The sequence below is a fragment of the Ostrinia furnacalis genome, unplaced genomic scaffold, assembly GCF_004193835.3.
Source record: "Ostrinia furnacalis isolate ACB-3 unplaced genomic scaffold, ASM419383v2 OfSCF1160, whole genome shotgun sequence".
NCBI lineage: Eukaryota > Metazoa > Arthropoda > Insecta > Lepidoptera > Crambidae > Ostrinia > Ostrinia furnacalis.
Genome location: NW_021131399.1, coordinates 352726 through 374047, shown reverse-complemented (window position 1 = coordinate 374047; position 21322 = coordinate 352726). Strand labels below are relative to the sequence as shown.

The 21322-nt window shown below is 42.6% G+C and overlaps 2 protein-coding genes across 3 annotated transcripts in view; one reads left to right on the top strand and one right to left on the bottom strand.

Annotated features, from left to right (window-relative positions):
• Window positions 1-21322, top strand: part of upSET (SET domain-containing protein upSET) — a 41782-nt gene that overhangs the window by 9590 nt on the left and 10870 nt on the right. The window contains exons 5-14 of the mRNA XM_028302828.1: window positions 899-1022; window positions 1678-1832; window positions 2851-2982; window positions 4538-4636; window positions 5266-5364; window positions 8605-10851; window positions 11054-11226; window positions 12766-12949; window positions 14844-14985; window positions 20927-20982. Coding sequence (XP_028158629.1) covers window positions 899-1022; window positions 1678-1832; window positions 2851-2982; window positions 4538-4636; window positions 5266-5364; window positions 8605-10851; window positions 11054-11226; window positions 12766-12949; window positions 14844-14985; window positions 20927-20982 — 3411 coding nt within the window. The remainder of the gene's footprint in view (window positions 1-898; window positions 1023-1677; window positions 1833-2850; window positions 2983-4537; window positions 4637-5265; window positions 5365-8604; window positions 10852-11053; window positions 11227-12765; window positions 12950-14843; window positions 14986-20926; window positions 20983-21322) is intronic.
• On the bottom strand, window positions 6327-8243 carry LOC114351552 (zinc finger and BTB domain-containing protein 41). Of its 2 annotated transcripts, none has more exons than XM_028302814.1 (5): window positions 8144-8243; window positions 7911-8072; window positions 7555-7657; window positions 7101-7473; window positions 6327-6689 (listed from the first exon to the last, which is right to left on the bottom strand). In XM_028302814.1, exons 1-5 carry the CDS (start codon window positions 8189-8191, stop codon window positions 6371-6373), a joined length of 1005 nt encoding a protein of 334 aa, XP_028158615.1. In that variant the 5' UTR covers window positions 8192-8243; the 3' UTR covers window positions 6327-6370. The 2 variants fall into 2 exon arrangements, with proteins under 2 accessions (XP_028158615.1, XP_028158616.1); XM_028302815.1 differs by having other exon boundaries at window positions 7101-7449.

Below are 21322 nucleotides of genomic sequence, written 5' to 3'. Positions count from 1 at the left end.
AGCAAGCATGCAAGCATGCAAGCATGCAAGCATGCAAGCATGCAAGCAAGCATTAGGATTGCCTTATCTCCGGCTTTTAAATTACACTCTAGTATAGGGCAGACTAGTACCACGTGGAAGAGACCACGGCCAGTCGGGATCTACATAATTCTAGACCAGGCAAGCTTAATGTTGTAAAAGAAATGTGGACTGTATAATATGTGCGTTATAAAAGATAAGAGGGATTCGAGATAAAACAGAATGTATTTTCACGAGCTTAAGTTTTCTAAGAGACAGGTCAAAAATTAAGAACAAAAATGACAATGACACAGAGAATTTTGTTTTTACCAATCTATAGGCCGAAAGAGTATAAAGGTAGAAGGAGGATTGATCGCAACATCACAAATACATAATTATTTAATGTTCAATGTTGGTTGCTCTTATAGACAATATTTATGACTTTAAATGTTATAAATAATTACATTATGTTTATCGTATTTTATTAAAAACAAACTTTAGGAATATAAAAATTATGTTTTTTACATTTATGATTATTTAAATTATGGTATTGAAAATTAGAGAAAGTTATTATTATGCCTATGAAACCATTAATATGCATTTAGAAAACTATGCATATCAAAGTTTATTCGAAAAAACTTTATGCAAATACTGTTATACCAAACTAAATTATGATGAAAAATGTTATGCGTCTGAGAGGGCACCCTACTAACTTGCGTGTGTATTGCATTTGCATTTTTTGTAACGTGTCAAACGATTTAAATTTAAAAACATTTGGTGATTTTGGAGATTTTTAAAACAATTAGGTATTTTATCCGACTCGTTATGGCTGGATTTTTAATCGACACACTAAATAACGAAAGGAGCAGGTTGTTTATAAACAAGTTTCTTATCCATTCAGGATACCCAGGACAGCCTTCCGAACTACATCTCCCAGCAGTACCAGGGCCAGGACTCTGGAGCACCCAGTCCCGAGTCTTGCACGTTCCAGCCTGCTGCACAGAGGTTTCGGTTGAACGAGCAAAGTGAGTATTGTCTAAACCTTGCGCTTTTAAGGTCATAGCAGACTTATCAACTCGGAAAGGGATCAACACCGCATCGCCTTTTGCGCGCTGTCAACCATACGAGACGTTTACGTTACGGTGCGGATAAGTTGCGTATAGAGTTTCATAAAAAGAATACTGACCGCCTCGAGTTGATACGGTTACGATCCCTTTCCGGGTTGATTGATACGTGTGCTAATAGTTACGTTCTTTGATCGTATTACCTACTTTTCAAATGCCTCCAATTATGTTCTTCTGATTAATTTCTTTGCGGGTCCAATAACAGTTTTTACCTTTCTCCCGGGAAAAACTTGACCTTCACTGGTTGAGTTTTTATTGGCGGTCAAGCTGTAGATCCTGGCTACACAGGAGTTGCAGCGGTAGGAACGAGAGGTTGTAATACTCCTTTTTAAAAGACACTGCTCAGCATGGTCTAGCAGCCTGTGCCTGGCATGGGAGCGGCATGGGACGGTTATTGCGATATCAAACGTCAGCGAGATCAAATCCAATTTTAATGTGCTTCAGATTTGTACGCTCTGTCACGTCATATGTCAAGATCACACCTCCCATCCGCTCTAATACCTCAGGCATTGAAAAAGCACTAGCCCTAAAGTACTTCTTCTTTTGTCTCTGACAGGAATCAAACTCCTCACCTCCATAAACCAAGTCGTCCAGCAGCGAGCAGAGCTCGAATCCAACCGGATAACTCTCTCCGGGCTCCTGGACGAGTTGAGGAAGAAACTCAAGAGGAGGATAGAGGAGTGCCAGTTTGAGAAGAGGGAGAAGATGAAGGTCAGTGGTTGGCTAAAAGTTTGAGAGAAAATATTATTCTGCTAACTGAATTAAAAGGGAAGATACAGCATTAGCGTCTCGCAAGTGGGTCGCCATAAGGATGAAGCACACTTATCAACTCTGAAAGGGGTCGTAACTGTATCAACTCGAGGCTAGGCGGTCTGTATTCTTTGTATGAAACTCCATACTACAACGCACACTTATCCGCACCGTAATGGTGCGTCCACACTGGGCGAACGGGCTCGCGAGGCAAGCTCGACATCCTGCTCACTCAAGAGCAGGGTAAGCAGGATGACCAGCGTGCTGCGCGAGCCCGTTCGCCCAGTGTGGACAGTGGACGTACCATAACGTAACGCCTTGCAAAAAGGGAAGATACGGCAATAGTCTCATCCGCAAATGGACATCATTGCATTGCTGTGGCATGCAGCATCTGTCATTTTCCGGCTTGCTGACTATTTCACTTGCACTAAACTTGGAGCTCAATGCTCTCTCTCTCTCACCAGATCGGCTTATGTGTGCAGTAATGCCTAATTTTGATTTTTGCAAACAAAAGACGGGTCTTTATGGAAATCCTTGGGTGAGGCCTTTGTCCAGCAGTGGACGTCATTTGGCTGAAACTAGAGAACGAGAACGAAATGCGTACTGTATCTTCCCTTTTTGTTTTAGTTTAATTCAGTAGACACCTTAAACTTACCTTAAACCTTACTCACTTTCCAAAACTTACTAAGGCTCGGTTTCCATCAAGATGGAGTGGAGCGAAGAAGAGAGATAATGTCGGGTGGAATAATTTAACTATTTTGAATTTGACAACGTCGTGGGTGCGGTGCAGGCGCGGTGCTAAAGCCGTGCAGAGCGGAGAGATGTGAAAATAATGAAGTCTGACTGGTTATTCAAAACACTTCTCCGCTCTGCTCCACCTGGGTGAAAACCGGGCCTTACAGTCTGTGCCTTGTAACGAAGTTATAATGCTTGTAGATACATTCTAACGCTACCTTTATAGGTTTACATTTGGTTACAGGCTCTGAAACAAGCCAACGTCCGCCTGGAGAAAGAGAAGTACACCCTGATGTCAGACATCGAGCACATGAAGCGACATCTTCAGAGGGAAGAGGCGCACCATGTCAAACATGTACGGACATGTGTAGCTCAGGTAATGTAGGCTCGTGTGACCAGTCTTTGGAGTCATCATCAGGTCATAGTAGACTCCACTGTAGCAGGAAATTGACCGAATTACCAGAAGTTCTGGTCAAGAGTGAAGTGTAGGCCAAATGGTCCAGAAGAAAAAGGTAGCATTTTGGCCCACACTCTCCACGCGGTCCTATATTTATCCCATAGTCGCCTCTAGACATCCACGGGAAGAGTGTGATCCTATACGACTCTATCAGAACCAAATGTCTATGAATTAATGGCAGTACCTAGTTAATAGTTAGTTTGTATATTCTTGGTTTCGGTGACTGTCACAATGCCACGACGGCATCATGACGCTGGTCTTCTGTGGAATAGAAACCCAGATTCGACTAATGCCCGTTTTCACCATCAATCCCTAATTTAAAATGACCCCTATAGAAATAAAATTCCTGTTATGTGTTACCATAGATAGGGATCACTTAAAAATTGGGGATTGATGGTGAAAACGGTCATAAGCCTTTTAAAGACTGCGTTGAGTGTCACAATAGTTAAAAAAAAAATGGCTACATTACACAATAGGTACATAGTTTAAATCCCTATAGTCATTAATTTAATGACTCACAAAGAAAGGTATTACGGGTCTTAGCATGATCGCATGACATCTTATCTTATCACAATCTCAAAATATGGTCGTCCCTCCATAATTTACCCAGAAAACCCTGATCACCGGTATTAGACCACCCAGTAAGTATCCTATTCTTTCAGGCTATCCAGGGGATAGTGAGAGATATCCCCACTAATCTCCTCTTCACACCGTGTTCAGTGGCAGAACTGCCAAATGCTGTCAGTCGGAGTGTGGCTAGGAATGCGCCTTCCAGAGTTGTGAGTACTCATCAAGGTATAGTTTAGTTGAGTTAATAGTGTCTCTGCCTACTGCCAAATAACTGTGGCACCCGCAACCAGACTTGCAATACTGAGAATATCATCAAGGTAATGATAAAGACTCATAATGGAGTCGCTATGGGCATGGAGATGGACGGAAGTTATGAACAAGTGCAGCGTGAGTATATTGCATGCCCAAGAGATTGATAATAGGTTGTGGAAAACTGGATGATTGGCGATTAACTGGAAATTCTCTGTAAAGAGCAAGCTCATAATTTAGCAGATTTCGACGACGTTTAAAGTGAGACAGTAGGTATATCAAATGCTCAAATTACCTACTATACCTAACTTCCTGCTGCATCAAGAGCTATGTGGTATTTCTGCTGTCTGGTACAGTTCTTGAGTCAAGAATCAAACACTCTAAAGACTGGTTTACCAATGTCTTCGTAATTCATGATCAGAGTTGTCACCTAGCACGAAGTCTGCGGCACTAATAAGGCACGGGACTATTCCCGCCTATGGAACTCCTGTGTAGCCAGGATCTACAGCGTGACCAATAAAAACCTAAACAGTGAAAATTAAGTTTCCCAAAATTAATCAGAAGAACAAGAAGGAGGAGTTCGAAGTAAGGTTCGACCTTGCAGTCGAGTTTGAAGTTTTAAAAAGAGAAGTTTTTGAAAGGTTTTTGTTTTCAGGCGGACAACAAGCTGGCTGCCGCGCGACTGATGCGCGACATCGCCGAGCTGAGGCAACGGGTGGCTCAGGTGGAGGCCCGTCTTGCCAACGAGCTAAAGGTATCATCTCAAAGCAGTTCTGTCTCAAAATGGCCATCATCATCTGAATCAGGTTATAATCCTCCATTTGCCTCTGCTATATTATGAAATGAAATAGTTATTCAGTACAGGCCCTATCCAGGGCACTTGTACACGTTCCAAATATAGCTTGCCCTACATATCTTTATCAAAAAATACTGTGAGGGTCGTTTCTTTAAAATCGTCTTATTTGAAAGAGCCCTTAGGCCTGTAATACGGTCGGCTTGAAGCAGCTAGTGTCGACAGCTTCAAGCTATGATTGCATAGCAAACTATAGATCGTTTCATCCACGAAGACGCGCCCCAACAATTTTTGGTCGAGGGAAGTGCGGGGCGTGGGGAGTTTGATCCGAGCAATCCAAGCGTCATTATTGTAGTGCGCGTGTGCATTCATGGATCATTTAGCGTGTACCGATAACACTCAAACATTAGCGGAAGAATGATGGGGCGCATCTTCGTGGATGAAACGATTTAACGATCTATAATTTTATCACCGACTCGAGCTATCCGCTATGATGGGCCTTAGTAATTTACAAACTCATCTCATTCCTTGCTTAGCACATCTCTGCAGCTTCTTAACTTCTTGTCAATAATCCATCAGTACATTTCCAGCGTAAACGGCAGGCTGAGCTCGACATTGTGCGACTGAGGAAGGAGCTGTCAGCCACGAAGAGCTGCGTGGCCTCGCTGCGGCTGCCTGGGAGGCCGCTGGTCAAACATTGCGCCAAGTTCGCTTAGGATGTGGTCTTCTAAGGCTGGTTTTAGGAGAGGTGTCATGGCGATCAACTTCACTGAGGAATTTTTAATAACATACTCGTATATTGATCTGTTAGCGCCGACTTTCCTGTCTTTTCCGAACACTAAAATCAGGACCTTTTTAAGGCGAGAGTGAATAGGCACATACAGGGCAGACAAGTACCATCCTAGATTGCATCTCACTTGACAAGGTGCGATTGCGGTCAAATACCTGCCTTGTTATCTACACTAATATTATAAAGAGGAAAACTTTGTTTGTTTGTTTGGTTGTAATGAATAGGCTCAAAAACTACTGGACCGTTTTTAAACATTCTTTCACCATTCGAAAGCTACATTATCCACGAGTAACATAGGCTAAATTTTATTTTGGAAAAAAATAGGGTTCCGTAAAATATGTACATAATGTAGTCCACGCGCGCGAAACCGCGGGCGGAAAGCTGGTCCTTTATAAAAATCTATCAGCGTGGTAAAAGTTTTACCGTAAAACCCGTGTAAAAACCATTGTACTTACCACTGTGGCACGTTAAGTATTTGTTAGGTATATCTTTAGCAAAATAAATCTATTTTACTGTACATGTTAGTACAAAAAGTAAGTACCTTTTAGTAACAAAAGTTAGAATTTATTTTAGTAATCGAATAATGCGTAGGTTTTAAGTTGTCTAAAATGTATATTATTTGATTAAGATGTAAATATGAGTATAGTACTGTACTACATAATCAAAGTTTGTTTTAATATTTTACCCGCAAACTCAATTCATTGAATCTTGTTTTTGTTATTCTTTTTTTTTTTAAGTATATCGGCGCGAACTTTGATGTACCTACCTAATGGATAAAAGTAAAAGAAAAATGTTGGACAAAAATTGACTGAATGAAATGCAGAAATACAAAATAAAGTTTTATTCACTTCATAACCTCCAACATACAACTCCCGCCAAAAACAGTCGCCATTTTACACGCTCCTCTATTCACGCGCGTGCATTTTCGAAGCTAGTTGAGCTCTTGAAGCACAACGAGAGTTGATTAAATTTTCGTTATCCAAATGCATTTGAAGATGTTTATCCAGCAATTCTTTCGTTCTATAATGTCTTCCGCAGAGGACACAGTATTTTGCGAACATTGTATTTTTGCGTTCTCCATGAACTAATTTCATATGCTCAACTAAATGTGCGGATGTGGTGTATTTTTTCGGACAAATCGAGCATTTGAACTTGGCGAAGCGACTGCGGAGGGGGTTTTCTTGCCTTTTCGTTTGAGATGGCTTTTTTGATAGGCTGGATAGCCTGCAAAAGACATAGATTACACTGTTTAATAAATGTAAGGTATAAAAAATTACAAAATTCAAAAAGTCAACGCCAACACTGTACCCTAGCGTCAATAACATTTTTTTCTTACCTTAAGTATGCTTAAATAGTAACCCCCTTACTAACAAAAGTTACACACCCGTTGAACAGTAGTTGAAAGACCTTTTAAACGTCGCTTTAAACCAGTGTTCGACCCACGTATAAAGGTTCAGCCAAACCAACGCAATTACACGCGATCAGCTAGCGTGCAGCGATGGCGATAAATGCATTTAAGTCTGATCGCCATCGCTGCACCGGCTGCACGCCAGCTGATCGCGTGTGATCGCGTTGGTTTGGCTGAACCTTAATTTATCAATAAGGGGAATATCCGAAAATTATCAAATAACAAACCTATTCTTCCACTTCAAATCCATTCCTGATTGAAACCTCATGTGTGTAGTCATCCCAGTCGGCATCGCTACGTAACTTTTTCTAAACAAACTCTGTTTGTCATTATTCTTTTTACACCGTGAACACACAAACTCTTTGCACCCATTTGCAGGAACTATCATCGGATACTTCTGCTTACAGACTTTACATTGCACGTTCGTTCTTTTCACGTCTAGAGGCTTCGGATGGCCTCTTTTAGATTTCCTATTTTCCTTAGACATTTTTGTCTTCAGCAACTCTATTATTGATTTGTTGTTGATGATGCCTATGTTTTCATTTTTAAGAATATCATCTGGAACTTTTGTGGAAACTGTTGGCGAGGGAATTGATGAACCTGCGAATGAGTTGTCTGATTGTACCTTTGCAGTAAATATCTCTCAATAAATCAATATCTTCAAAGAAAAAGAATACTAACTTGGTGGTTTATCAAAAGCAGCGTGCACTAGCGCCTTAAACCTTTCAGTGTTTCTTAGCTGCCGGACGCACCACTCGCAGATCATGTTGTCTAGCTGGGTCACCTAAAAAGAGAAACAATTGTGATATAAGAAATCATGAAGCATGTCAGTTAGGTGCCTAAATACGTGACCTACAAACGTGACCACTTTTATGACGGTAGGTCTTGGGTTGGTATAGAAAAGTGATCGTCTAAATAACGAATTAACAAGCTTCGTAAATAATCGCAGTCATGTTCAATGGTGCCAGACTTCGGATAGTTGACAAAAAAGCAAAACATGCCCCTTTTTAGTCATAAAATTATAAATAATAAAGTACCCGGACTCCAAAACAGTCGTACAGCAGCTGGTCGTATCGTTCTTCGACGCCTTCCCACACGTAAGTGTCCCCGAAGGCACGGAGGCTGGTATCACCACCACAAAGGCGGCAACAACGACCTGCTGCTGCCCCATCGCCAGACGCATGCAGGCTTACATTCTCCTTTGAAACAGAACCAAAATTAACCCAGTTTATAGCATACAACGATAAAATCTTATCACAATTTTACTTACAGTGCTAAATATTTTATGGAACTTCCCTTTCGTCCTTAGCACATTCATATTAATCGTAAAATTATAATTTTAAAAATTAAAAACCAAAACTAAAATAGGCCACAAGTTTTGAAATTTTGACAAACTGTCATGAACTTGAGCAAAGCTTGAGGCTTGAAGTAGGTTTAAAGCTAAGCGTCCACATGTCGGTATCGTACGTATCGGACGTATCGCACGCAACGGATCGTAGTATTATTTATATGGAAACTCATAAAATATTATAAGTGCGTCCACCTGTCCGCATCGTACGCATCGCACATCCGATACGATGTGTTTCGTACGATACTAACAAGTGGACGCTTAGCTTTAGTGTCTTTTAAATAAATACCGTTATTTTATCGTTATTCGACTTCTTGTATTGTTAATCGAATACAAGGCACATCACTACTAGAAAAAAAAAACATCTGTCATTGACGACATAGAGAAAAGTAATACANTCGCTCGCGCTCATAATGCTGGACCACACGTACTCGCTGCCCGCGCAGAAGCAGCCCGCGCCCGCTTCGCCCGCCCCCGCGCCCGCGTCCGCGTCCGCGCCCGCGCCCGCCAGCCCGCTCAGGCGCGCCTCGCCCGTCATCGTGCCCGCGCCCGCGCCCGCTTATGACGCGCCCGCGCCCGCGCCGCTCGTCGCCGCACCAGTAATAGCGGCCCAGCCCGCCGCGCCGCTTGCGCCCGAGCCGCCGCCGCAGCCCGCGCCGGACGACGACGCCGCCTCCGTCATCTCGTCGCTCGACGGCGAGCGGCCGGCGCAGGGCGGCAGCGACACGGAGACGGCGCCCGAGGGCGAGGACGAGGGCAGGACGCGCTGCATCTGCGACTTCACGCACGACGACGGCTACATGATCTGCTGCGACCGCTGCGGCGAGTGGCAGCACGTGGACTGCATGGGCGTCGACCGCGCCAACATCCCCGACGCCTACATGTGCGCGCTGTGCCAGCCGCGCGCCGTGGACCGCCGCCACGCGCGCGCCATCCAGCTGCGCAAGCGCGAGGAGCTCAGCGCGCTCGGCGCCTCCGACACCGACTCGTCCGACGGCCGCGCGCCCGGCCCGCGCCGCAAGCGCCTGCTCACCGTCACCACCTACACCGACACCTCCGGCGCCTGCGTCACCACCTACAACTCCAGCCTGCCCGCGCTGCCGCCGCCGCCGCAGCCGGCGCTCGCGCTGCCCAAGCGCGGCCCCAAGCGGCCCAGGAAGGCCGAGGCGGTGCGCAAGGGCGCCAAGCGGAAGCTGGTCGAGAAGCGCGTCAAGCGCAAGAAGGAGATGCTCATGAACCGGAGCAAGTACGCCTCGGGCGTGGCGAGCCAGGCCAGCCACTGGCAGGAGGCCTTCGAGCTCGCCGTCACCAATCACTACAGCCCCGAGCTGCGCGCCAAGATCGTGAAGTACAGCGGCCGGCTCGGCAACACGCCCAACATGGCGTCCGCCGTCACCGCGCACCTGTGCGCCAACGTGCCGCACGCCGGCGGGAAGATACTCATCGCCACCAAGGACCTCAAGGAGAACACTCCGATCATTGAACTCCGCGGCAAGTACATGCTGTCCAACCAGCACCGGCCCCAGCTTCAGAACTCCGCCCGCGCCGGAAGTCAGAAGCCGGGACCGTTCGTGTTCTTCTACAGACTGCCGAAAGACAACACTCAGATATGCATCGACACGAGGACGTACGGCAACGAAGCCCGATTCGTCCGGAGGTCGTGCAAGCCGAACGCGGAACTGCAGCACTGCATCGTCAAGGGCGCCCTGCACGTGTACCTCGTGACCATAGGTATAATCCAGTCCAACACCGAGATAACCATCGGCCACGACACGGACGGCAGCAAGCAGCCGTGCGCGTGCGGCAACCCCAAACATTGCAAGATCAACGGCCTCAGCCCGATGATGACCAGAAAGAGCGTCGATTACCCGCCCCGAGAGAAGAGAAGTAGAAACAGGTGCCTTAGCTCATCCTCTCCGATGTCACCGCCCCTGGAGCCGCCGTCGACGCCCGTCAAGGAGTTTCCCCCGAGCCTTCCGATCAAGACCGAGAAGAAGTCTCCGGTGAAACACGAATACCCGCCGATGTCGCCGGTTAAAGTGCCGCTGCCGGCCGCGCTGGCCTGCGACGAGCCGCTTAAAGCGGAGCCGCCCGTCGTGGAGGACGTGAAGCCGGTGATAGATCTTATCGCCAAAGAGGAGCTGAAGCCTGAGATCGACGAGCCAGACTTTGTCAAATCCGAGCCCATAGTTGAGGAGAAGCCCGAGGAGCCGGTCTTGAAAACTGTCATTGAAAAAGTGGAGGCACCTGCGGAACCGGAGCCGATTATTGAAGAACCGAAACCTCAGAAACCTCAAGTTGAAGAAGTTATAAAAGAGGAGGTGAAACCTGAGCCCGAGCCCGTTTCGTCCGACGACGAGAAGCCCGAACTCCCGGAGTTGAAGGAGAAAGAAAAAGAACGGGAGAGAGAGAGAAAGCCGAAGGACGAACCGAAATCGGAGCCGAAAATCGAGCCGAAGATTGAGGACGAAAGACCGATGACGCGGGAACTTGCCGCCAAATCGGCTTGTCACGATCGCTCATCGCGCTCCAGCCGCACGTGCGTCAATCAGGACAGCTTGGATGACAAGACTGACGACTCTCAGGATAAAATACAAACTATCAGCAAAGATAAAGACAAGAAGAAAATGGTAAGCATTTTCTTACATCTTTTATTGCCAGTATTTTAATAGGTGCGTTTACACTGGGCGCATTGTCAACCTCTTGAGTGAGCAAGAAGAATTCGAGCGTGACTCGCGAGCTCATTCGCTCGGTGTGAACGCACCAAATTTAATCATGCTTCAACACAATTCCAACTTTACTCCCATACCCTAAGGTCTATTTTCCTTCTAGACTCGAGAGGAGCGCAAAATGGAGGCGATAATGAAAGCGTTTGAGCGGATGGAGAAGGCACAACAACGCAAACAGGAGGTTAAGGAGCGGCAGCGGCGCCGCGAGTCCGACCCGCCGCCTGGCGCCGATCGAGACGACGACGACGACCATGCCGCCACCAAGAGGCGCCGCAAGTGAGTGTTGTTTTATTTTAGACCTTATTACATATCAAATAGAGTCCATGATTATGTGAAGGAGCGGCAGCGGCGCCGCGAGTCCGGCCCGGCGCCGATCGCGACGACGACCATGCCGCCACCAAGAGGCGCCGCAAGTGAGTGTTGTGTTATTTTCGACCTTATTGCTTATCAAACAGGGTCCATGATTAGGTTAAGGAGCGGCAGCGGCGCCGCGAGTCCGACCGCGACGTCGACGACGACCATGCCGCCACCAAGAGGCGCCGCAAGTGAGTGTTGTTTTATTTTAGATCTTATTACTTATCAAACAGGGTCCATGATTATGTGAAGGAGCGGCAGCGGCGCCGCGAGTCCGACCCGCCGATCGCGATGACGACGACGACCATGCCGCCACCAAGAGGCGCCGCAAGTGAGTGTTGTGTTATTTTCAGCCTTATTACATATCAAACAGGGTCCATGATTAGGTTAAGGAGCGGCAGCGGCGCCGCGAGTCCGGCCCGCCGCCCGACGACGACGACCATGCCGCCACCAAGAGGCGCCGCAAGTGAGTGTTGTGTTATTTTAGACCTTATTGCTTATCAAACAGAGTCCATAATTATTTGTCCCTACTGTAATATTTACTTGAAGGGCTTACTATTTTAAGAAGCGTTGCAAGTTTGTACAATGTGTAAATAACTTAAACATGTTTGAATACATGTTAAAAAAAACCAACATAATGTAGTATTTGAATTTATCAGTACAAAAATAATTTCATATTCAAAATATAGTAAGTAAATTATGGAAATACCGTTAGGTTGTTATTCGAAATTTAAGACTCATTGTTATTTTACCTCCCATTTCCAGATCTTTTTTTTTGTTTATGTCTTTAGGAAAACATGTCAATTTCGCGACTTCTTCTGAATAATACACGGCTGGGCAACACCTTGTGTATCATACAAATACCGTATACGTTTAGAGGGCTTCAGTTCCAACTACCTATTTGTTTTTTCTCTCGCTTTCATCAAATGGTAATTTTTGCGATAAAACGAGACATGACCAGAAATGGGTAACTGGAACTGTGTCCCACTGTGCCAAAGTATAGAGATCATAAATATTCGAGTGTAATCTAAAGCCCGGTCCGTGAGCACGTAGAATTTTGTCCAATGACCCCAAGCTACCCATCCTTATCGCTTGCGCGTAATTATATTGCTGTCGCGACTGTGCGACTGGCACCCGCAATGAGTGTGCGAGCGCGATAGCAAGATAATTAACTACTACGGCGTTTCTTCTCAGCACTTGCCATTATGTTTGTCTCGAAGCGCTGGTAGGGCCCAAGAGATAAGGATACATGTAAAGTGCCCCATAAGGGCTACCTTTTCTCTTTATTGTTTGGTATATAGTATATTTGACGTTCATAAGTACCACTTGTGGTCTAAACTGAATAAATATTTTTGATTTTGATTACGCGCCAGCAATAAGGATGGGTAGCTTGGGGTCATTGGACAAAATCCTACGTGCTCACAGAGGCTTTACAAGGATTACAAGTTACTTCTTCAACAGACGCAAAGGCCGCGCGCGCACTACGTCACAGTCCAACCGACGGCGACTAAACTCGGCCGACAGCGACATGGTGACGTCAGGCGACGAGGGCCCGCCGCTGTCGCCGCCGCGCGCGCTGCACCCGCTCCCGCACCCCCTCTCACACCCCGAACCGCATCCAGCGGTCACCGACACGGCGCATGAGGTCAGTTGTAGATAGAGATGGGTTATACTAGGTAAATTTGATACTAGGTGCACCTATTCCAAGTATTTATTAATACTCGATCCAAATACCTGTTCCACCTAGTACGTAGTAATTTAGCAAACTTGACGCGACTAGTGCGGACTAATCCAAGTAATATGACTTTAAAATACAATTTTCTTTCAAAAGATACAACCGTAGTATGAATAATGCAATTTGAAATTGAATAATAATTCCTCCCTTCATACTTCAACAGGCTTTGGACTGTCAACTTAAAAGTTGGCGTATTTAAAAGATATCAATTTCATAAAAATATTTACATACTTTTTTCTTATTTACATGAATATGGTTTGACTACGTTTGTGTGCGTTTTGCTTCGTCGCGCTCAAATTTGTTTGGTCAGACAGAGACGGAGTGAATCTCTACGTTCGCACATAAGCTTAGCGAGAAATATTAGGTGCGCGTAATACACGACTACGGATTACGCAATAATAACCTCTATTACTTTCAGGTTAGGGTCGAAAATCGTGTAATTTATAAAATACTAGGTGGATCAAGTATTTTAAAAAATGGAATAGGTGCCGCCTAGTACTGTAAAATACCTAGTGTGTGGATCTGTTCTAGTAAATACGTCTCATCTCTAGTTGTAGACTAATGACACGTTTCAGGTCAGGACTAAGGCTAAATTGCACCACCTAACTTTGATCGTAACTCGACGCACACTCGACATCCTGCTCGTCTCAAGAGCAGGATGACCAGCGTGCCACGTGAGCGCGTGCACCCAGTGTGGACGCACCATAACGATAACCAGTGTTTTTGTATGGAGTTTGACAGATTTTTGACGTTTTTCAAGATGTCAATAAATGGTGCAACCCAGCCTAACATTGTATAGATGACCCACGCTGAACTGTCCCACCAAACTCAATGACAGTGGAGTGCTACCATCGTTCAACTATTTGGTTTCCAACATGGCAAAAATCGGAACCAGCGATCCGGTATTGACGGTGGCGCCCCACTGTCAATGTCATGGATAGGACAGTTCAGTATTTTGGAACTACATACCTATATCAAGTTTCATTTTGACACAACTTAAAAAATATAGCCATTGCGCAAATCTAGGAGGCCTCTGTTCAGCAGTGGACGTCCTATGGCTGAAATGATGATGATAAAATTTACATATTCTGAGTCAAAGGGCATGGAAATGTTACAAAATAGGCATTTACTCTTTAGTAAAAACATTTAAAAAAATTGAGTTGTGCCTTGAGTATTTTAATTATTGTTGATACAAAAAACGATGTTCTCCATAATCATTAACATTACATTAGTCTCCATAGCAGAAGCATGACCCTCTTGAATTTACCAGAGGTAAAGAAAAATTAGTTTTTTTACAACCGTAAACTTCTTTCTATTATACGATCTATAAAAAATACCCTTATGTCCAAAGGGTACTACAAGGTTCGAGACTATATTGATGACAAGGATGCCTGGTCAGTTCAGTCTGCACATATTTGATGTACTTAAATTTGACTATTCTTACCGTTAGATAATTCCTGGCAATAAGTGGTGACTGAGTTTGTTCCGGCGTTCTTCTCAGCACTTGCCATATGTTTGTCTCGAAGCGCTGGTAGGGCCCAAAAGATAAGGAGACATGTAAAGTGCCCCATAAGGGCTACCTTTTCTTTTTTTATTATTTTCTATTAACGTTCATAAGTGCCACTTGTGGTCTAAACTGAATAAATATTTTTGATTTTGATTTTTGATTTTGATCATCTTTTCGTGTCGACAACAAACCTACACTCAAAGAGTATCAGCTCAAAAGTCCGCTACAAGAGTGGCGTTGCACGATAAACGTGCTAGCACCGTAAGAAGCTCCCTTACATTTGATCTTCAACCACAGGACCTCGGCCTAAGCTCGGCGTGCCTGCTAGTCGAGGCGGCCGTGGGCTCCGTGGAGTCCGCCTTCAAGCTGCCCAAGACCAAGAAGACGATGGCCACCGAGTGGGTCGGGCGCTCGCCCGAGCGGACGCCTTCGCCCTACCGCTCGNCATCGTCACATGCCGAATAATAGACGTTTATGTGGTCGGCGCGTGATTTCGATCCCTTTTTGAAATAAGTGTGCTGTTCCTTTACTGTGTTGCTTCGTTCATGGTACTGTGAACTACTACTACTAATTATATACTCTTTGGATTTTGACACATACTTGACGTTTCGTTGCTGCAAGGCTTGCTGGCTGTCAGTCATGTAAAATTATTTATTGTAAAAACGGAAGAAACGGGATCGAAACGAATGGAAAATAAATTACGAGTGTCACCCAATTAGCAAGTTAATACCGTAATAGTTTTTATTTTCCCTTTTCCTCTAGTTCAGGTTCGATTCAGGATTCTTGAAGGTTCTAGGGCTCTCTTTCTAAAACGATTGAAGTGAAGGAAGGATTGTGGGAAACTAATGGATCTATTCAAACAAGGTATTGTGTGCTATGCTGTGTCATTTATTTTATGTATTCAAAACATTATTCTTTGCGAACTTTTAATCACTATTATGTATCTCTAAAATATGGTAGCAACGTGTTGATTCGTCGTAAAGAAATGTTTCTTTACCATCTCCGTTTATTGTTACGACGAACGAACCCATTCAAGGCCGTGCATCGTTGTGCCAGGCACTTGCTGATACTGCGAGAGGCGCGGTGTTTAGCGCACGCTTGTTGTTGGTGGGTGGATATCGATATCAAAATAACACTATCGATACCGCATCGAGTTCCAGGCAGGCCCCAGTCACGACGCGGACGAGTTACGCAGCGCGCTAGTTTATTGCGTTAAATTGCGAAGTTTGTTATGCAGACACGACGTTGCTGCTGCCCACAGTGAAGTGATTTTTTGATATCAAGAACCATCTATAAGCAGATAGTTGGCTTATTTTCATGCAGTTACATTAAATTTCAGAAAAAAGTGAGTCATTCTAATTAGAATGAGCCTTTGACTACAATGACTGAAAATATTTTCACTGATAACACTTGTGTACACTTAAATTCAGTGCCAATGTATGTGCCACAACAGATTTTTTAATTTCATGCTATTGTCCACAGGAATGAAAGGTCCTACTAGACCAGCACCAGGTGTACCTAAGCCAGCAGTCAATAGATATTCTCCAGTGACCAATTGGAATGATGACCCTTTTGGTGCAGATTTGTTTGAACCAGCCCCATATGTGCAGAAGAAAATGCCTCCCCCACGTCCTCCCCCTCCGAAAGTAGGCAACAAGCAACCTGATGTTCCTGTTAAGCCTTCTCACTTTGTTAGAAGACCAACAGTATTGTCTTCTCTATTATCCCGTAAGAAGAATAGTAGTAACAATCATGCCAATCAACACAATGTTACTGATCTAACTAATGAGGTGGATACAAGTAAAGTGTTCCCAAAATGTGAGCCAAAGAATATTCAAACGGGCACTCTCATAGACTTTTCCTCGCCACCGAGCTCCCCAACATTTACCACAAGGTCCAGCAGTGATGGTCTCAGTGTGGACAGTTTTGGATCAGATGCTACAACTTCTACGAACCACCATAATGCAAATAATGGTGGAAATGCATCCCAGGCTGAAAGTGGATTTGAAGATGACTTTGATTTATTCTTGAATTCTAGGAAAAAGGTTACAAAAGATGACACATTTGATGATTTGGCTACAATTGATCCTTTTTCACCTCAGCCTGTTGTGAATAAACCTCCTATCATGAAGAAACCTATAATAAATAAGGATTTGTTTGAGATGCAAACGAGTAACCAGCCAATAACAATAATAAAAGGCCCTACAATAATCAGAGCCAAGCCAGCCAGGCCTAAGCCTCCAGACAACTCTGCATTGTTGAAGACAACGTTTGGAAGCACCTTCCCAGTCACTCCCATGACTATAAACACTAAGACTCCTATTCAAAAAATTAGTAATGGCTTTGGAGATACTTTTGTAAGTATTTTTATTCTATTCTGCTCTATTAATTTATACTAAAAATATCAATTTAGCAATTAGAATATTCTTAATTGGTCAATATTTTCTTTATTTGCATTTGGATCTGAACAGCATATTTTTTCCTCCATTTTACTTTACAAGCATAGTATCAAAGATCTTTTCTTGTTGCGTTTGTTTACAACATTACAAGGTTTTGATGTAAACCAACTGTAGAGACTGTGCGAGAAAATATAACTTTTCATTTGTAATATAATAATATTTATTTAATAATAGTTGAGTGCATACCTATTTTGATAATTCCAACAGGGTTTGTCTAATATAAATAACATACTGTATTATGTACCATGTATCTTGAGGAAAAGTCAGTCAAGCTGCATAGTGGCCAGTAATCATATTAACACTAATAGTCATGGCCATGCCCTCTACTTTGGTTAGCAATTGTATGAATCTAATTAGGTGTTTATCATGCACATCTTTGAGTCCATGTTTTGGCTGAAGCAGTTTTTTATAGTAATAATTCAATTAGTTATGGTTTGTGATTGCAAGAAAAAGTTTTAAGATTAAAATACCTGGTTGATGAATAGATAATGTTTCTAGAATACATCTAGTTTAGAATTTGGTGATGAGTTTTTTTTCATCTAAATTCGTCGAGTGCAGCAGTATTATGCCAAGGGGTAATAATAATAACCTCCATACCAACCATATCTATTAGGGTGGTCCTTATTTTTCGACTTTTGAATTATCCCCGGGGCACTTTCTCATTCGATTATATACCTCTAAATATGAAATTAGTTTTTTTTGTTTTATTTTTGGTTAAGATTTAGAGGTCGCTACCAGCTGTCAAAATATTTACTAAAAGCTTTGAAGATCTTAAATCATGGTTTCATAAATGTTTTATTTAAGTGTTTATATCACATTTTACGTGCAAATGGACATCGCATAGATAGAATAGACAATCACTTCTTGTCCCCTTCTCCCCTCAACCCCTCTTCTGTACCGACCATGGTACCGACGCGTCGAGATACTAACAAGTCAACTCTTATATCTTAAAAATAATTGATTCAAATATGTACATTGTACATGATATCTTAGTTCATAGCAACAACAATAATTTTGTAATATTTTTATTTGGCTTTGGCTAAAAATAAATGAATCTAACAAATACAGATTTTGTGTTTTTACTTAAAATTCAAACCTTGGTAGCGACCCCTAAATGTCTTTTAAAAATTAAAAAAAACATAATGAAAGACTTTCATATGGTATATATTCAAATTACGTGGTGCCCCGCAAAATATAAGAAAAAAATTTTTTTTCGTAGGAATAAGGACCACCCTAATATCTATCCTCACAAACTTTTGCGTTTATGCAGAAAGCAGAAAATATGGCTTGGAGTTGGACAGTATTTAAGTAAATTCCCAATAATTCCTAAAATATTACTTTGTGTATTTAAAATAAGTTATTTTGCAGGAATCTAGGCTCGCCTGGGACAGTTCTCCCGAGCCGTCGTCGCCGCCGATGCCGTCCGTCCCGCCCCCGCCACCGCCTCCGGAGGCAGACGAGGATCTACCAGTGGAGTGGCCCGAAGAAGTTGACTTCAACTCGGAGCCAAACTTCGACTGCGCTGAAACGGAGAAGCCATACGCCATTGCTCTGTTCGATTACTTTACGGATCACCCAGATGACCTCTGTTTTTCGGTATGTTTTTATTTAATAACACTTTTGTTATCATCAATTACGTATGTTTACTCTTATAATACTCATAGACTAGACTTATTCATGTGTACATTATGATGCTGAACTGACTCAAAAACTGACCTAAGCAATATCTTGGTTGGTGTATCAATTATATCCCTATTATTGAAATTAAATTTTGCTTAGATGACTAATGATATAAAAGTCCATCATTAATTTTTCGCACTGTATCTCTCTTGTCAATGATAGTAATAACGTTCGATATCGTTATCAACTGTTATCAATACATTGTCTCTAAAGGCACTGGTAGTTAATATCCAAAAACACTTTCTACAAATAGGATAGTTTAATCCTTGGTCCCGAGGCTTTTGTCCAGCAGTGGACGTCATTCGGCTGAAACTTACGAACGAACGAACGAATCTTTTATGATTTTAGTGAGAGTATCTTTAAAACTATTTTTTTCGTGTTCATGACTTTACAAAAATTGTTAACAGTTTCCAAATACTGTTTCCCTAGATCAGTTAAAGTTTTCAAATAATAAGTATTTTTGTATACGAATGTTATGATACTGTGAAAACAACTACACAATTATTTTATTTTAATGTGTTTCGTATTTTGTATGTTTAATTCATAATAATCAATTTGGATTTTTATTTGCGACGAAAGGATGTCGCGCTGTATGCGTGACTCTGTTTATTTTTGCAAACAAAAACAGACATATCTAATCTGTCTATATTACACACTACACACCAAAACATAAAAACTGGCAATTAAAAAATATATGATAAATGGAACGACACAATTTAGGCGATCTTATTATCGCTAGGAACGTAATAATATTATTGCGTTTTATCTCCAAAATAGTTTGACGAATTTAGATAAAGATGTCTGTAACTGTAACTGTAAGTAATAATTTCCGTTGACGAAGAAGCGTGAAAAAAATGCGTAAGGTTTTCACTTTTCTTTTAGTCCAATCAACGAGTATAATAATTCCTATCCTTAGTTCCGTGATTTTTTTTCGCCAACTTTGTAATTTGTATTCCATTTTATGTGTGCGTTATTTAATTTATATGTTTTTTTTTATTTGTAAAGACAGACTGAATTCCTCAAAAATATTAGAATTATTACTGTAGCTACACTATGGATTGTTTTGTTTATTAGACCTCGCAATGGCTTGAAGCCAAGTAGCTGCTATTAATAGAAGGCATTATGTAGGTGTAAGTTTTCTCGGTCGTCATATCGAATTAAGGCTTTTATCGCTAATACGCAGAAAAGTAATGAGACTTTTAAAAATAAATAGATATAATTATTAGGTATGTTGTTAGATAAAGTCATTGTTATTCGCATTTTTATAATGTGCTAGGATTCTCATTATTATCCGCCGATCGCAAAAACCAGTTTTCAGTATTACAAGTCGGTAGTAGGTATTCCATTGTGTTCCTTTGTCTGATGTGTTGTCTTATTTCAGTGTAATCAAATTACCAAGAATCCCCATTGTTATTAATTTCTTCGTCGATACCACTTCGATGACTTCTTAGTTTCAAATACGCCGTAATTTGGCAAGGAATTTGTGGAAGGTATTTTGGTAGTTCACCTGTATGTATTCTCATGTCTTTACGTTCTAAATTTGCTTCGCCATCCATTAGCGCCAATAAATAGGCGAGGCAGTTCAGCTGTTCACGTCATAACAAGATAATCTATTCTAAACATATTAAGGAAGCTTCTGTTTGCATACTTTAAACGTTCCGTTTATTGTGTAGTAGACCATCGTTAGCCATTTTTCTGGAAAATACGTTGTATCAGCAAAGATAACGACCATGAAGCGCCGTGGTGTAGTAGATGGCTTTGCATCGGTCCCGGCTTAGATTACCAGCTCTAGCTATAGGAGAATATTAATATTTTATTTCAATGTAATATTTCATTAGGTGCTTATATTGACTTAAGTATGATTGTTCTCTTTTGAATACACTATTCTTGAATTTGGTAACCACTTATGTAGGTAATGTGTTCGGCAATTGCTATAATTGCATGTTGAAGCCATTTGTTCAAACCTACCTAGACAATGGTCGCTCGCCGCATGCGTGGACAGATCTGTACCCCCAGTGAAAAGGGATCTAACTCGACTTAGATCAAAATTGACTTTATAACATAATGTGAATCTCTGAAAAATTAGCTATTTTTGTATCTAATCGGTATGTTTCTACGACGTATAGAAAAGAAAATAATTTTGTGCCAAATGATACAAGTAAGGCTTTGTGAACCAATTTTGAGTTTTCTTTCGTGTATATTGATACATGTCTACTTTTAACAAANCGCCTTCGCCCTACTGCTCGCCCTACCGGCTTGCCCTCGTCGCCGCGCCCTCGCTCGAGAGCCTTGTCCAGGTATGTTGCAGGGTATTGAGATGGGAGTCATCTTTATAGAGCATTGGTTCTCATACTTATTTAAGACGCGCCCCCTTTCAACCATACAAAAAATTCCGCGCCCCCCTCCTCCATTCAAGATTTATTGGTCGTATCGAGCAGTCTGGAATGCATTCTCTCAGCAATCGCAGGTTTTTTTTCATACTTAGTATACGCGCCCCCTTTAAAGGTCTGCGCCTCCCCTTTATAGAGAAACTAGCTGGCCCAGTGAACTTCGTAGCGCCTATGTTAGAAGTAATGTAGGATTCTAATGGTAAAATAATTTTGCAAAGTTTCGGAGGCCTATTCATACAAACCAATC

Coding starts and splice junctions, on each gene's coding strand:
- LOC114351552 (XM_028302814.1), bottom strand. CDS start 8,191: ATGAATGTGCTAAGGACGAAAGGGAAGTTCCATAAAATATTTAGCACT. Junction 7,658..7,910: donor ACGACTGTTTTGGAGTCCGG/GTACTTTATTAT, acceptor TTCTCTTTTTAG/GTGACCCAGCTAGACAACAT. Junction 7,474..7,554: donor TGCTTTTGATAAACCACCAA/GTTAGTATTCTT, acceptor ACTCATTCGCAG/GTTCATCAATTCCCTCGCCA.